Source organism: Rhinatrema bivittatum, chromosome 15 (assembly GCF_901001135.1).
Source record: "Rhinatrema bivittatum chromosome 15, aRhiBiv1.1, whole genome shotgun sequence".
In the NCBI taxonomy this organism is placed as follows: Eukaryota; Metazoa; Chordata; class Amphibia; order Gymnophiona; family Rhinatrematidae; genus Rhinatrema; species Rhinatrema bivittatum.
Window position 1 is genome coordinate 50822907 of NC_042629.1, and position 14768 is coordinate 50837674.

The window sequence follows — 14768 nt, forward strand, 5'->3', positions numbered from 1 at the left end:
TGGAGGTCCTCAGCCCCCGCTCCCCTCTCAGTCCCCCAAAAGAAGCAGTTAACCTGACCAAGTGCAAAACGATTTCTGCCTGAAACACCGTGAATGGATGGGGGTCCAGGTTCAGAATGGGGGGAAGGGTTTGAGCACCAAACAGCCGCAGCCTGTGGTGTCGAATAAATACAAAACCTGACATGCAAAAGACTTTTAAAACTGGGAACCCAATACTTTGTATAAGATTTCGTAGGCTCTTTCAGCTAATGTAAACACATTCCCCCCCCCCAAAAAAAAACCATCTGGTTTGAGGTCTGATTTCTTTGAACACATGATTGTGGCATTCAATCATTCAAAACTAGGAATATCCCTTTTTGTTTTTTAGCTCCCTGGAAAGATTTTGTTTCTCTTTCTGTTGTACTTTGAGTTTCTACTTTAATTTCTAAAACGCTCCCCTACGTCATTTGCTGATTATGGGAAAGTCAACAGCAGGTGCAGAGGGGGAGCGAGTGGGGGGGGGGGGGGGATATGTAAAGCAGAAGCTGTAATTACTTTGCATCTAGGCAGCCACTGCTTTGCTAGAAGAAGCAGTCCTGAAGATTGCTAGTATCTCTCAGCCCATTTCTTGGATGCTATGCTCTGGTCTCACAACATTGTGAAATGGGCTGAAAGATGCTGTGAACTCTTGGAAAGTCCCCTCCGGAGAGCTGATTTTGGCAAAACGCAGACTCCAGTGTCAGCTAATTATCCTACTCTCTGAGATGTCTGTGCATGAGTGAGAGAGAGAGAGAGAGAGCGCCAGATCCACACAGGCAGAGACATCCCCAAGACAGGGAACTGCTGGAGCTACAAGTGAAGGAAAAGGCTTTAGGAGCGGGAATTATGGGGCTTCTGAGCTGACCGGGAAGGCCATGCGGAAGGCAAATAGGGCGCAGTCAAACCCGAAAGGAATAAACCAAACTGCCAGAGAGATAGCAGCGGCAGCAGGAGGGCCTGAGAAGGTGGGGCCTAGGAGGATCTGCATGGGTTTGAAGGTCTAGGCCAGCCAGCTGCTGAGGGAGCGGGCACAAGACAGGTTAAAGCCAGAGGTCTGTAATCTTCAGTGTCTAATTGCTTGTTTAAAAACGCCCTGCTGTGTTAAAAAGCCACAAATAGAGAAAATGGGCTGGAAGCTCCTTTCTCCAAGCCACAGGAAGCTGTGAAGATTATTTAGAGTTGCAGGGCCAAGTACAAACTGTGCCTGGGTATCCTGGCTTGTCTCTGGGAAGAGGAGAGGTAGCAAGTCCCTACCCCAAAGAGCTGATTCATTATGGAGTGCGTGAGTGTGTGTAAGGAGCGGAAACATTTTCTTTCTTTTTTTTTTTATACCGTGTAGGCGCATTGCGAGGTCCATTACTGACTTAAGCTGGCAAGCGGTAAAGCGACCCCCCGAAAGGCTTATCGGGATATTAAGAAGATGTTACCGGGATGGGTGTTCTGCTAAATATACCCAGCTAAACGCTATCCCGATAACTTTAGGGCAAGCAGTTTTCCAAACCCTCTTATCTGGTCAACTTTGCCGGGCAGTGCCGAATATCCGTGGTGCCTGGAGAGAGCGAACCCGCAGCACGGGAACGCGTCCCCCCCCCCTCCAGCGTCCCATCTTTCTTACCCGGATACATTGTGTGTGCCCGAACAAAACGTGGCAGAGGAGCGGAGGCGGGAATTATTTAAACCTTGGGATTTTGTCCGGCTAACTCCAAAAGCGAGCCAAACAATCTGATTGAACATTAACCTCCATACTGATGGAAAACCCATCAAACAAAAAAAAAAGAATTGTTTTGGGGAATAACAGGACTCTGTACGCCAGGCACGGCATGCATGCACTGCTTCAAATTTATCATTTCCTGCTAGAAATTCTTAATTCACATTTTTTTTTTACCTTTACAGGCCACGTGAACCTAGAGTTTTTTTGTTTATCTGTGTCTTTCCTTGTGGCCTCGTTTGATTCGCCTCTTTTTCTGCTTGACGACCGGATTATTCCTCGCATATACTAAACGATTTTGTTTTTGTCAACCTTTAAATCTATAGAGAACATCACTACTTACCCAACGTTGGTTTTGGTGATTCAGGCACGTCTATTCTCACGGGCTCAGGTACTTCTTTCTGCCCTGGAACAAAATATTTTTTTCCTTTAAACAAAATAAGAAATAAGCGGTGGCAATAAGGAACACAAACTGGGTCATGCATCAAGCCGCGCTGGTGCTCTAACACGTGTTATAATGCATATATTGCATGATTTATCCAATATTTTGCATCTCCCTGCCCAAATATCCTCCCTTATTACAATGACCTCCTTTGCATGTGATTTGCAGGCATGAATAATGCTAATGCATGCAAAGAAGGTCATGTATAGTTAATTTGATAATATTTTATTACGGCAGGCTGAGAAGGTGGGCAGCAACAATAAAATAACGCCGCTTTGAAATGTGTTAGCTGTGCGGCAGATGCCCTGGGACCCTAAGGTGGGTCCCATGACTCCCGCCGCACATTTAAAGAAGCAGGAAAAAAAAAAAAAGTCATGGCAAAGCAGGGAGGTTGAGCAGGGATCAGTGCTGACCTCTGTCTCAACCTGGGGCCAACAGTCGAGGTGGCCTAGATACCCCCAAAAAGTTAAAAAAAAAAAAAAAAAAAGCCCACACTGCAATGACCAAAAACTACATTAGGTCCTCCCCCTCCCCTCCCAAGTGTCAAAGATCATGTCCTGGCCCCCAGCTGCCCATATCCACCTCCCTCCGGAAGCTAGCAAAAAAAAAAAAAAAATTTAGAGTGCAGGCCCCCACCCTGGGTGGGGGCCAGGGGTGCCCTCTCACCCAGCCTGGTCGGCCCCATTTTCCAAAATGGTGCAGACTTGACCTTGCCCAAGCCACGGGACTGGGGTAAGGTCCGAGGGCACACCTGGCCCCGATGCGGGATCCACTTCAAGGTTTGGGGGGGGGGGGGGGCCGGCCTGCACTCTAATTTTCTTTCTAGCTTCCGGGGTGTGGGGGGGGGAGGACATATATGTGCAGATGAGGCTGGGACTCTATCTTTGACACGTGGGGGTGGGACCCGGACCCAAAGCAAGCTTTTTAACATGGACGGGGTGCGGAGACATTGACCCCGTTCAACCTCCCCGTTTGCCGTGATTTATTTTTTGGGTCGGTGTCCCTTTAAGGCGAGAGCGGCCCTGTGAGGGTGGGGTCGCCCTGGCGTTGAAGGGCTGCTCGCTGCCTTCTGTTGTGCCAGCGTGTGTGGCCATGGCACGAAAGAGGGCACCATACAGCTGCAATGCTTTTTTTTTTGGGGGGGGGGGGAGGGGTCCCACTATTACAGTGACCCCTGCCCCCACGATAGTGAAACCCCTCCTGCGATAAAACATCATGGCTTAGCGCATCCGGGGGAAAGTTTGGGGCTCTGCTCACCAACTCAATACAGTCGGCCTCACAGCAGATACAGGAAGCTTTCCATATTATTGCCCAACTAGGTGGGAAGACCAAAGTGGACAATCCATGAGCCATCAGTCAGGAAGTAACTGCAGCACCACTCGGTGATTTATCTGCTCCATGTCCTAAAATTCTGTGGCATTGCACTAACACGCAACTCAAAGGGACGCGCTGGCTTTTTTTTTTTTTTATGACTAGAAAGCATCAACTGTATTATATTATTATGGGTCATTTCCTCCATCCAAAATGAGAGAAAATCATGTCTTTTATAACTGCATTTTGACATTTTAGTGCATGCTACTTTAAAAAAAAATTACACCAATTGGAAAAAAATAGCACATACTAAAAACAAAATGAAAAAACCCAAAAACAAAAACGAACATACATAAGTGAAAAAAAAAAATGAAATGGGAAATGCAGGTTTTTAAATGTTTTTTTTTTCCAACTGTGCTCGTCCTAATGACCCTTGTGCCTCAAACTGAGAAATATTGTATTGGGGATCATTGGAGACAGAAGTTTTGTACACAATCTGAGCTTTATCGATAGCCGTAGCTCTCTTTACTATCGGTAGTGGGCAGCTTCTCTGTACGGTCCCGTTGACGAGATCTGACATCTCTGCACTTTAAGCTTGAACAGGACTGCATGCAACTGCCATAAATTCTGATTTGGCCAAGCTGACTGAACAATTCAAGGTCCAACACAAGTAAACACAACATTACATGGTCCCAGAGTTTGGTCTGGATTGGACAAGGGGCTGCAATTGAGCTGAGAATGACCATTCAGAACGGTATTGCTGTTATGACCTGATGAGGTCAAAATTAAACCAAGCCACGTTTGGGTATGGATGAAAATGTCAACATGCTGCTGACTTCAGTAGGTTGGGTGCCTTCAGGATTTGGTTTTGAAAGTCTAGGCCTTTTTGTTTGTTTGTTTTTTAACTGTACATACTGCTCAAAAGTAAAGACTCAACTTATAGCAAATTATAACCAAAATTTAGTGAAAGATATATGAAAATAACATACAAGAGCAAAGGTAGCAATGCCAAGGAGAGAGAACATTCAGCATATTTTCTCTTTATACAAAAAGCAACAGAAGACATGATTGATACCAACAGTGGGTGGAATAGAAATTTCTGCTGGGACAGATTTGCAGATCATGAGCGGCGTCTCTGCTGATTTCTGGGGATGCATAATAGAGGAATAGACACTTAATCACCTGGGATTGCTTCTGGTGGCGAGGGCTCCACTGTGGACTGAACTATGAAGTGTTTTGAATTTGTGATGTTTTGAATCACTATGAAAACAAAAGTCAGTGCGATGTTAAAAATCTCAAATCTTCTATATACAGAAAAGTATAGTCACATAGTATATGTTTACAATGTGCATAGTGCTTATATAATGTAGATACATGCCACTGTACTCAGAGATAATTTTATGGATAGTGACACATTTAAGTGGCTGCCCTATAGCATATACAATTAAAATGCACAAAAAAAAAGTTCTTGCTTGCACATCATCACTTCTAGAACCTTAAAATCGACCTAATTTGTGTCCACTTTCAAAGGGGAGTAATGCAGAACTGTTCTATTTTCCTTTTTGGTTAGACGCAGTATCCATGGAGGAAGCTAGTTTTCAGAATCATTTGCCCAAGTCAATGGCTCTGTCTGACACTGCCCATCTTGTCCAGGAGGGTGCATATTTAGGTCTCAGGAAAACCACAGTCCACCTATATTCCACTTTCATATAAACGCATGGCTCTTTTGCTGTCCCCCCCCTGCTTAGCTGCCCTCAACAGTGAGTGCAAAGTACACAGGTGATCGTAGCGTGCATGCGTTGCGGCTTTGCCGAATTTCAAAAGGGATAACGCCGCGGGTGGTTTCCCTAACACCACTGGCTGCAATGGACCTGGGCTAAAAAAAATTACCCAGGCGCGTTGGAAGCGCATGTGAATTAGTCAGAAATCCCCCCCCCTCCCCCGAGGTCACGATGACACTGAACAATGCATCTACATAAAATGGGCCTTGACGTTTAGACACTGAAAGAGAACAACTGGACCTTTCCCACTATCACCACGGAAGAACCAGTACTTTCCCAGTACAGTGGAACCAGCCACAACGGCAGCTTCTGATGCCCCAGAATGAGGCAGGTGTCCCTGTCCCAGGAGTCGTACCTGGCATCACCATACTTGTACTAACCTAGAGATTTAAAAATCTCTAGGTATTCTTTTTGCAAGTGGAAAGATTGCATGAGCCCACATTTCAACAATTATAAAGGGCAGATCTCGCCAGCACAATGTGTATGGACAAATTCAAAACCAAGCTCAAGCTTTCAACCTGGTGGGAGTCTTTCAAAAGGTTTTTTTTTTTCTTTCTAACCAGCAGATATTGGGGGGGGGGGGGGGGGGGGGGAGGAAGGTGAAAAATTCAAAGAATACAAAAAATTGCTCTGGATCTTTCAAGATAAAATTTAAAATAGATCTCCAATCGGAGAAAATCCATCTTGAATTTTTTAAGAATCTGCATTTCATTTATTTCTATGCCACTTTTCCATAACTTTCAAAGCAGAAAGGAGTCATAAAACAATACTACAATTCATGATACAAAACAGTAAAAATAAATAAATAAAATAAAACCTAAAAATAATAAAACTGAACATTAAAAATGTAACAGAACTCCTAATTAAAAAAAAAGGGGTCAATGCAACAATTTGGTTAAACTTTGAGGATTACCCTAGATTCATCAAAATGCTATAAATATAGCAGAAATAGCGCCCCGCAAAACAAAAAATGGGTGTGGCTAGGCAAATTGTAGACTTACCACATCACATAGACAAATATCGCAACACATGGTACATTATCGCATCTCGCACAACGAGAGAGAGCAAGAGAGAGAGAGGGGAACTTTAATAGGGTGAATAGGACTCTCTAAGTAGCACTGTAGATGGGCACATTGAACTCAGGGTGGGTTTGGGGGGGGGGGGGGGGGGGTGATGTTAGTTAATTCCACAGTCAGAGGAATTAACTGCAAATTTGATTTCAGTGGCAGTGCTGTGCAGTCCATGAGGAAGGACCAAAGTTCTAGTCCTGGATCAGGTCTTCCACTCCCTGAGTGAGCTGGGGCGGTGTTCAAAGCCCCTGGGATGGGAGAGTCAGCCATTGTACAATGACGACACCTAGTGGCTGGATTTAGGGTCCACAATTGCAGGGTTCCAGAAAAGAGCCCTGGTGCATGGCCCCCGGCTGAGGATTGTCACTGCAACGATTTGGAGAGGATATGAAATGAAGTGGGGGGGGGGGGGAACCCCAGGGGAGGTATAAACGAAGGCTCGTGTGCCCTGGATCCCACTGAGCTGGAGGTCCAAAAGGAAAGCGGGTAACTGCCGGGTCAAAACCAGAATAGCTCCAAAGGGAAGATAACCAAATTCTTGTTTCTACCAAAAAAAAACCAAACCTCAACCCACTCAACAAAATCTACTATCAACAATCAAACAAAACCCAAAGAAATGTGCAAATATAAGCAGTGTAGTTCCTTGCGCTAAGGAGCTTTAAATAAATTAACGTTAAACATCCACGGAAACGGAGAAGCTAGGATTTTATGGGGTGGGAACGACAGTAGCGGGAGTTGTGATAGTGGATGGGAGCAGGGGGTGGTTTGAAGGCGCACATAGAACCAGCGAAAGGGCCTACCAGGATTATACACCTCCGGTTATATTCTTCTTGTAAAGCGACTTGATGTTCTCCCTTCTATAAAGCGAGCTATAGCCTCACATCTGCCTCGTTAAATAAAGCATTTCAGATACAAAAAGGCACTAAGGCGAGCGGTTAGTGCTACTGAAGCGTGCCAAGGCCCCTTCGGTCTCGTATTTTTCCACACATCACGGTCTCCTGGTTCTGCCAGGAGTCGCCCGCAGTCCCACCAGCTCTCAAAGATTAATTTACGAGACGGGAGCTCATTTTGAAAAGTTAACGCAGGCCACGTTATAAGCTCCTCGCTTAGCTGTTAGGACAGGGATACCCTTCAGTTCTTTTTTTTATTATTATTGATGTTATATTCCCAAATTGCCAGAGTAAATAATCCGTGCGCCCTTTAGAGTTGGCAGTTTAAATCTAGTCGGAGTCAGCATCCAAGTATATCAAACGAAGCGCCTGTATTCCAATGTCTCGGGAAATGAGAATTTTATTCTTTTCCAAAGGCTGATTTTATACCGATGTTATATTTTAATTAATTTTTGGGTTAGCAATGCAGGCGGGTTTAATTCCCTCCATACACGAAGCAGGTCACTCCTGTTCTACACATTGCCCCTCTCTTTTACAGACACGGGAAAATTTTGACTCTCTCCTGGGACAGAAAGACCAGGGTCCGCTATTTAAACATCTGGAAAACCCTAGAGGAAGTGAACTTTGGAAGGCAGCTCTCAGACTACTGATCGAAAATAATTTTTAAATGATTTTCCTCCCAATTTTTCACACTTTGTGCTTAAGCGAAGTTAAAAAAAATGTCTTGCAAATTACGTTGTCACTTTCATGTTTGTGTCCAACTATTGAATTTTTGGGGGGGGCAGAAAAAAAAGTAGTCCCTTCCACTTTCCATCTCTGAACGCCCTGCCCCAGATGGCATGTCCAAGTGACTCTGGGTAACCCTCGCCAGCCTCACGAGAAGACGGAAGGACGCGGCCTCTGAGGTCCATCTTCCATGCTGCTGGCTGGATGGCAAGTTGCCCTTGGCTCCGAGTTTACCTTGAGGCTATCCAAGGACTGGTGTTTACTATCTGTCTCAGCTCAAGCTCGATTAGCTGATCCAGTCCTGGCGGCTCCTTAAACTTCATTCTTTTGTACTCCTGGCCTTACTGCGGTCGGGCGGGTCTGCATGACAGACTGTCCGGCAAGAAGTAAAGAAGCCAAGCTGGCCAATGTTTCCCCCCCCCCCCCCAACCTCAGGCCATCATTACTGGCCACTCTGCTTCCTCAAGATGCCTGCTTATTTGTCTGCTGATCACTGGAGAACGTCCTGGAGGATGCGAGAATGCAAGCAGTGTGGGGAAAATTCAGAGGATTACCTTGCTTTATCACTTGAATGGGGATTAGTTTCTTCATATCTTCCGGTGCCATCTGATGAGAAAAGAAAAGCAGAAGTTAACTATTGGGATCAGGTCCGCTGGTAATAATTAATTGAGTTGCTTGCTGTGAGTGATGCCTCACACTGACTTGTTCAGTAATCTGCTAATTCTGCAGAACAATTAACACCCCAGTTTTGTATCTGTAACAGGGTATGAGCACGCAGAGTGGTGAAGAAGCATGCAACAAAATTGAATTATTATCTCCCAGTAGGTTACTATTGCTTTCATCCTTGTTTGGTAGATTAAAACTGTGTTAGAGCATTTGAGCCCATGTGGTTTTGTTTAACTCGGGTGTTTTCATTCAAGCTTGTATATTCTTGTTAAACAATGTTCAGTTCCCCATTTCCTTCCAGCGTGACTCAGAGCATACATTCTGGTCCTCTGAGTAATGAGAAAACAGAGATGGGGGGCAATCCTGCATAACAATGTGTGCTTTTTTTTAATGGATTTTAACTGTTTTATTGCTTTTTTTTTTTAAGTAATCATTTTCATTATGGATTTTATTTAGTTTTATTGTTCATGTTTTTATGATTTTGCTTTTGTTTATTACTTATTATGATTATGTATGTACCGATGTAACCCACTTAGAACTGAGGGTAGCCAGACAGACATTCTTAAATAGTGAGCTAATACGCAATTTGCTGCCGTTTAAGACTTTTTTTTAAATTTAAGATTTATTTCCTTATGGTCCCTATCATATAGAGTGTCACACTTCAATTTGCATGATCCTAAAGTGTGTTTTAAATTTAGATATTCTCTATACCTTGTTTCCCGAGGTCCCTCAGTAATTCTATTAGAAGTCTAAAAGTTCCTTTGCTACCCCATAGATAAATTTCAGTGCTCAATCACATATGGCTAGGCTGAATGATGACCTCGAGTCTGACCTTCTCGTCAGCCACACTTCGCTTATATTTCTGATTTTCATACAGGGCAGCATGGCTGTAAAGCAAAGGATGGAATGGGTGGGGTGGGCTACCATCAAATTTTTATTTCAGAAAACACAGAGCAGTAATTTACTAAGCATAGACACAGAATGTGAGAAAAGCCTTAGTAAACCAGGCCTGGGATTAAATGGGGTATTCAGAGGTGTCACCACAGTTATTTATTATTATGGAGTTTAGGGCTAGGCGGGAAAAAAAAAAAAGCTCCGCTCGTTGTGTCTCACTTTACGGTCTTCGCACACAAACCTGCGGTAGCCACACGATGACATGGGCTTTGCTTCCCTAGTCTATCTCCCTACTCCCACGTTCCTCAATGGCGACAGACATCTAGATTCTTCGGGATAAGCGATAAAGCCTCTCTTTATTTTGGTGACGTCCTTGATATTATTGTTTTTAACTTGTAATTTTGCTTGCTACAAACTCTCCATACCAGAAAAAAAACCCAAAACATTAGAAAGAAGAGGATCTGCCAAGTGCTAGCCCAGTCATGCTAGGAGAAGTCAGAGTAACGTCTGTAAAGTGGTCCCTAGGAGAATTCAGAGTAACGTCTGTAAAGTGGTCCCTAGGAGAATTCAGAGTAACGTCTGTAAAGTGGTCCCTGCCTCAGTCTAGTGCGTATTTTAGAAGAGAAACGCCTTACGTGCTGTGCTCATTTAATTACCCAAAGGAAAAGCTTTGCTTCATTTAACATGGGTGGGCTTCAGCTGACACTGGAGTAGGAACAGAAAGCGGGGAGGTGGAGTGAAGAGACAACCCAAGGCTGATAGAAAAAATGGATAAGGTGAGAAAGATGGTCCGAAAACTGGAGAAGAGAAAGCGGCTTTCCCTGGCAGACCTCGACCTATGCATCCTTTTTAATGGCTTGATGTCTGCGACAGTAATTACTTGCCCCTCATTCATACAGCCTATGCCATAGTCTAGCACTGCACGTACATCAGTTGGTATAAGGTACATTTTTTGGCACTAATCCCTCCTCTCTCTCACGTGACAGCTGACTCTGGTTGCCGAGTTCTGCTGCGAGAATGAATCCTTTAGCATTGAGTTTCTGCAAAAGATCTCAGACAAAGTTGGGGGGGGGGGGGGGGGGGGAGGAGGACCTATGGGAACACGGTGGAGCGTTTTGTTTTAGTTTTAAAGTGAACACAGGCCACAGATGGGTAGTCAGATGCTAAGAGAGACAATCGGAGGTCTTATTGCAATGAAATCAAGACTTCTAGAAGAGTCTAAAGAAAGCCTGCTACGGGAAACGCCAACCTGTACAATGTGCAGACATCTGAGCCCCGACGCATGGCTCGCCTTCATTTTCAGGCCTGATACTTCCTAAAGCTCTCTTCTAGGGATATCAGCGGGGCGTACAGCCCAATTAATCCATCAAACTGCTAGCCGCTGTTCCAAGACAAAGCTGGATGCTGATTCAGCCCTCTCTGCCGCCTCTCCCCCTGGCCCCCCTCTTTCCCCCTGGGTTTCACACAATTATATATTTATGCCAGGTAACTCAAGCAGATAAGGACACTGCTTGCAGTAACCCTGGGTCAAGTATCCGTTACCTTGGGTATAAAGTTTTCATTGAAATACCTGGGACAATGGATTTCTGTTCCGTCCTCTTGATGGGTTCTTGGCTTACCACAATTCTCTATATTATAGAGATGATTCCAGGTTAAACTTAATATCTCTCACAATACTATCTGAACAATATCTCTTTCCAACGAATGTTGTAGCCTTACTTAAACTTTTTACCAACATATAAATTTGTTGTGAGAATGGGTGGTAGTTTCATAGATTTTATAAGGCACTCTCCACGATGCCTCCTTTAATTTAATCATTAACTACCCTCCAACCTCCATTTTTTATTCGAACAAATCTTTTAAAATTTTAAGTTTGGCTCCAACATTAGACCATTACTTATAACTTGTGACTTGTTTTCCTTTTTTGGAAAATTTTTCCGTGTGTGCACACCTCTTAATTTTTATCGTCAGTGTAGCCTAAACGATTGCTTATGTTGTTTTGACTTTTAAACGTTAACTTAACTTTCGCTTTGAAAGTCTCTGATAATAACAAATGCTCTTCAGCACAAACCTCGATAGTAATGTTGCAATATTCCTGTTTTAGTTTTTAAATGTTTACTTAGCTTGCGCTTTGAAAATCCCCAATGGTTGCAATGTTCTTCAACACTATCCCCGATGGTAGTGTTATGATGTTCCGACTTGTACAAGTTTCAGCATGAAATGCCTTCCTCAGGAAATCTTTTTCTTCTTTTGTTTGAAACGCTGTCTTGCAACTGAAATTGCTGTATCTCCTTAGATGGTGCTGCCTCCACCCGACGCTGACCGACGGTTCTCTTCCATTAAACACTTCCTGTTTCCTTTAAAAAGGACCCATGGAATACCAGTGCTACCAATCAGAGTACCCTACACTAAATACATCCAATCCAGTTGTTCGTTAAGTCCAGAGGGCTGTTCCATACGTAATTTAAAAATCCATGCTTGTTCCCGGCGATTTAGTAATGTTGAACTGACTCTCTTTTCTTCAAAGCTGTCAATCACTGTCCACCTTAGTTGATCAAATGTGTGGTTTTTTTCCACACAATGTTGGACTATTGGAGCTGTTACTGTGACAGTGTTCAGTCTTGATCGGTGTTCCATGATACGGGCTTTTATAGCTCAGCTGGTCTGTCCCACATAGACCTTTAAACAAGGGCATACAATCGCATATATAACTGATGTAGTCGTGCAATCTGTATCATTATTCCTATGCACTATGTAGCCTGTTGTTGGATGGATCCATGTAGTACCTTCAATGGTAGTAGCGCATACCATACATTTTCCAAATTTCTTATGTTGCCCTTTACCATGCGTTTTACGTACTTTCACTTGTGCATGCACTATTTGATCGCAGATATTCTGTCCCCTCTTGATAGTTATTAATGGTTCTTCTACCCAAGATTCATGTAATGCTACAACATGCCAATGTCTCTTGATGGATTGCCTAATGGCTGAAGTGGATGTACTTTGTGGGAGAACACATGTGAGTCTATTTAATTCTCTATTTGGCTTATATTGCAATAGCACTTCTCTGTCGCTATACCTTGCCCTCTTATACACCTGTCTTACTACTTTTCTTAGGTAACCCCTCTCAAGGAATCTTTGGGTGAGTAGATCAGCCTGTGCTTTAAATTCTGCAAGGGTTGCACAAATTCGACGGATGCGGAAAAACTGAGATATAGGAAGACCCTGCTTAAATCCTACTGGATGGTAACTCTCATATCGTAATAGATTGTTGTGGTCAGTAGATTTTCTATTGACCATAGTATGTGGAGTATCTCCCACAATGATCACAACCACATCCAAAATAGCAATATGCTCCTTACTCTGATTATGTGTAAACTTCAAGTTATGATTCAGTGAATTCATCCATTGCATAAATGTATTAAGTTGCTCTTCAGTACCCCTCCATACAAAAAAGATACCATCGATGAATCTAACCAAATGTTCAATATACTGCCACCACTCTGAGATGTGCACACGGAAAAATTTTCAAAAAAAGGAAAATAAGTCACACGTTATAAGTAATGGTCTAATGTTGGAGCCAAACTTAAATTTTAAAAGATTTGCTCGAATAAAAAATGGAGGTTGGAGGGTAGTTAATGATTAAATTAAAGAAGGCATCATGGAGAGTGCCTTATAAAATCTATGAAACTACCACCCATTCTCACAACAAATGTATATGTTGGTAAAAAGTTTAAGTAAGACTACAACATTAGTTGGAAAGAGATATTGTTCAGATAGTATTGTGAGAGTTACAATTCTCTGCAAATAAATATTTGTGTGCCACCACAAACTGATGGCAGTTTCTAAAGGCTGGTGCTGCGTACATCAAAGAATAATGGTATATACTGAGGTCACTGTCCTGGAAACCACAGGTTGCATGATTCAGGTGGGGGAAGGTACCGGTTATGTTAATTTTGGGATACTCCTTTAGGCAGAGGAGATAAATGCTAACAGAATTCAAGAGAAATTGAGATAAGCACTTAGGGTCCCTAATTGCAAAGAATTTAAATTACTTTACTGAAAGCATTTATCAACTGCTTCTCCAGATCATACAATCTGCCTAAACTGATGTGCAAACATACAATATACAATTAGAAAACCATCATTACACAATACATCAACTAAAAAAATTCATACAACATGAAATTCCAAACGTAATAAAAATGGTTCTCATCTAAAATGAAACCAGACAGCATATCAAACCTAACCCCATGCCATAAGAAGAGATGTGAAAGCCAGAGGTCAACTAGGGTCTACAGCACCACACCAGGAACGAACATGGGCAGATTAAACAGGCCTTTCAATCCTTATCTGTAGTCATTTCCTAGGTTTCCAATATGGCTCCTCCAAGGATTACATTTTTCTTTTTTAAATTGTGTTTTTGACCTTTTCCTGTTTGTTGGCTAGAGCTACAACTGGAGATGAGAAATTGCCTCCACACTAAAGTTGACTGCTCTCTGGGGAGCTAGAGAAATGAAAAACGGGGCTCATGTGCCAGGACAGTTTATAGAATCCTAGTTGCCGTCGCTTGCTCCCTTTCTGACTGCCCTGAGTTCCGAGCAACACATAAACTTACAGATGTGCGTACAATGCAGAAAAGGCTTGCACTTGGGGAACTGTAAGTCTATGGCAGCTTTGCACAGAGCCATTCCAAGGCAGATCTCATCTCTCAACATCCTCTTCTCTACAACTGAGATGGATGCCCTTTCCTCGGCTCTCTTAATTGCTGGCAATAAATTACATTAGTATCAACTCCCTTTCCTTACTAGGAACACAGAAGACTCCAAGACACAATCCTGTCCATCACTTGCCCCAGATTTTAAGGGCCTGAGTCTCCCTCCTCCCACCACCCACCCAGTTAAAGTAAAGGGCATGGAGCTTCATTTAGATCAGATGATGGAAAACTACAGGAATGTGCTTTACAGAAATCCCAGCTTCTGAGCAGTGGAGATAGCATTGCTGTATGCTCCGCCTCCCTGTTGGTCCAAGGATTCGGCCATGGTCAAGAGTCAGATTTCCTTGACTAAATGAGCCAAAAGTATGCAGCTACACATCAGTCAATCAGTCTGACACTCCTCAAACCAACGAAGAAGCCCCTTGGAGACCTGATTATACAAACCTCATCAGTGCAGAGTCCTAATAGCAAAACTGTGTTCTCAAAAGCTTAGAATACGAAGCGAAGGCTTATGACCATTCCTTTTCAGGATGGATTAAAGTCCA

At 43.3% G+C, this 14768-nt stretch overlaps 1 protein-coding gene across 33 annotated transcripts in view; it reads right to left on the bottom strand.

Annotated features, from left to right (window-relative positions):
- ABI3BP (ABI family member 3 binding protein) overlaps positions 1-14768 on the bottom strand; it is a 293742-nt gene that overhangs the window by 123127 nt on the left and 155847 nt on the right. For all 33 annotated transcript variants that reach the window (XR_003852746.1, XM_029577766.1, XM_029577758.1 and 30 more), the window contains exons 7-9: positions 8501-8552; positions 4662-4739; positions 2070-2132 (exon numbers count right to left, since the gene is read on the bottom strand). Coding sequence is in view for 32 of the 33 variants with exons in the window: in XM_029577766.1 (XP_029433626.1) it covers positions 2070-2132; positions 4662-4739; positions 8501-8552 (193 nt within the window). In the remaining variant the exon portion in view is untranslated. The remainder of the gene's footprint in view (positions 1-2069; positions 2133-4661; positions 4740-8500; positions 8553-14768) is intronic.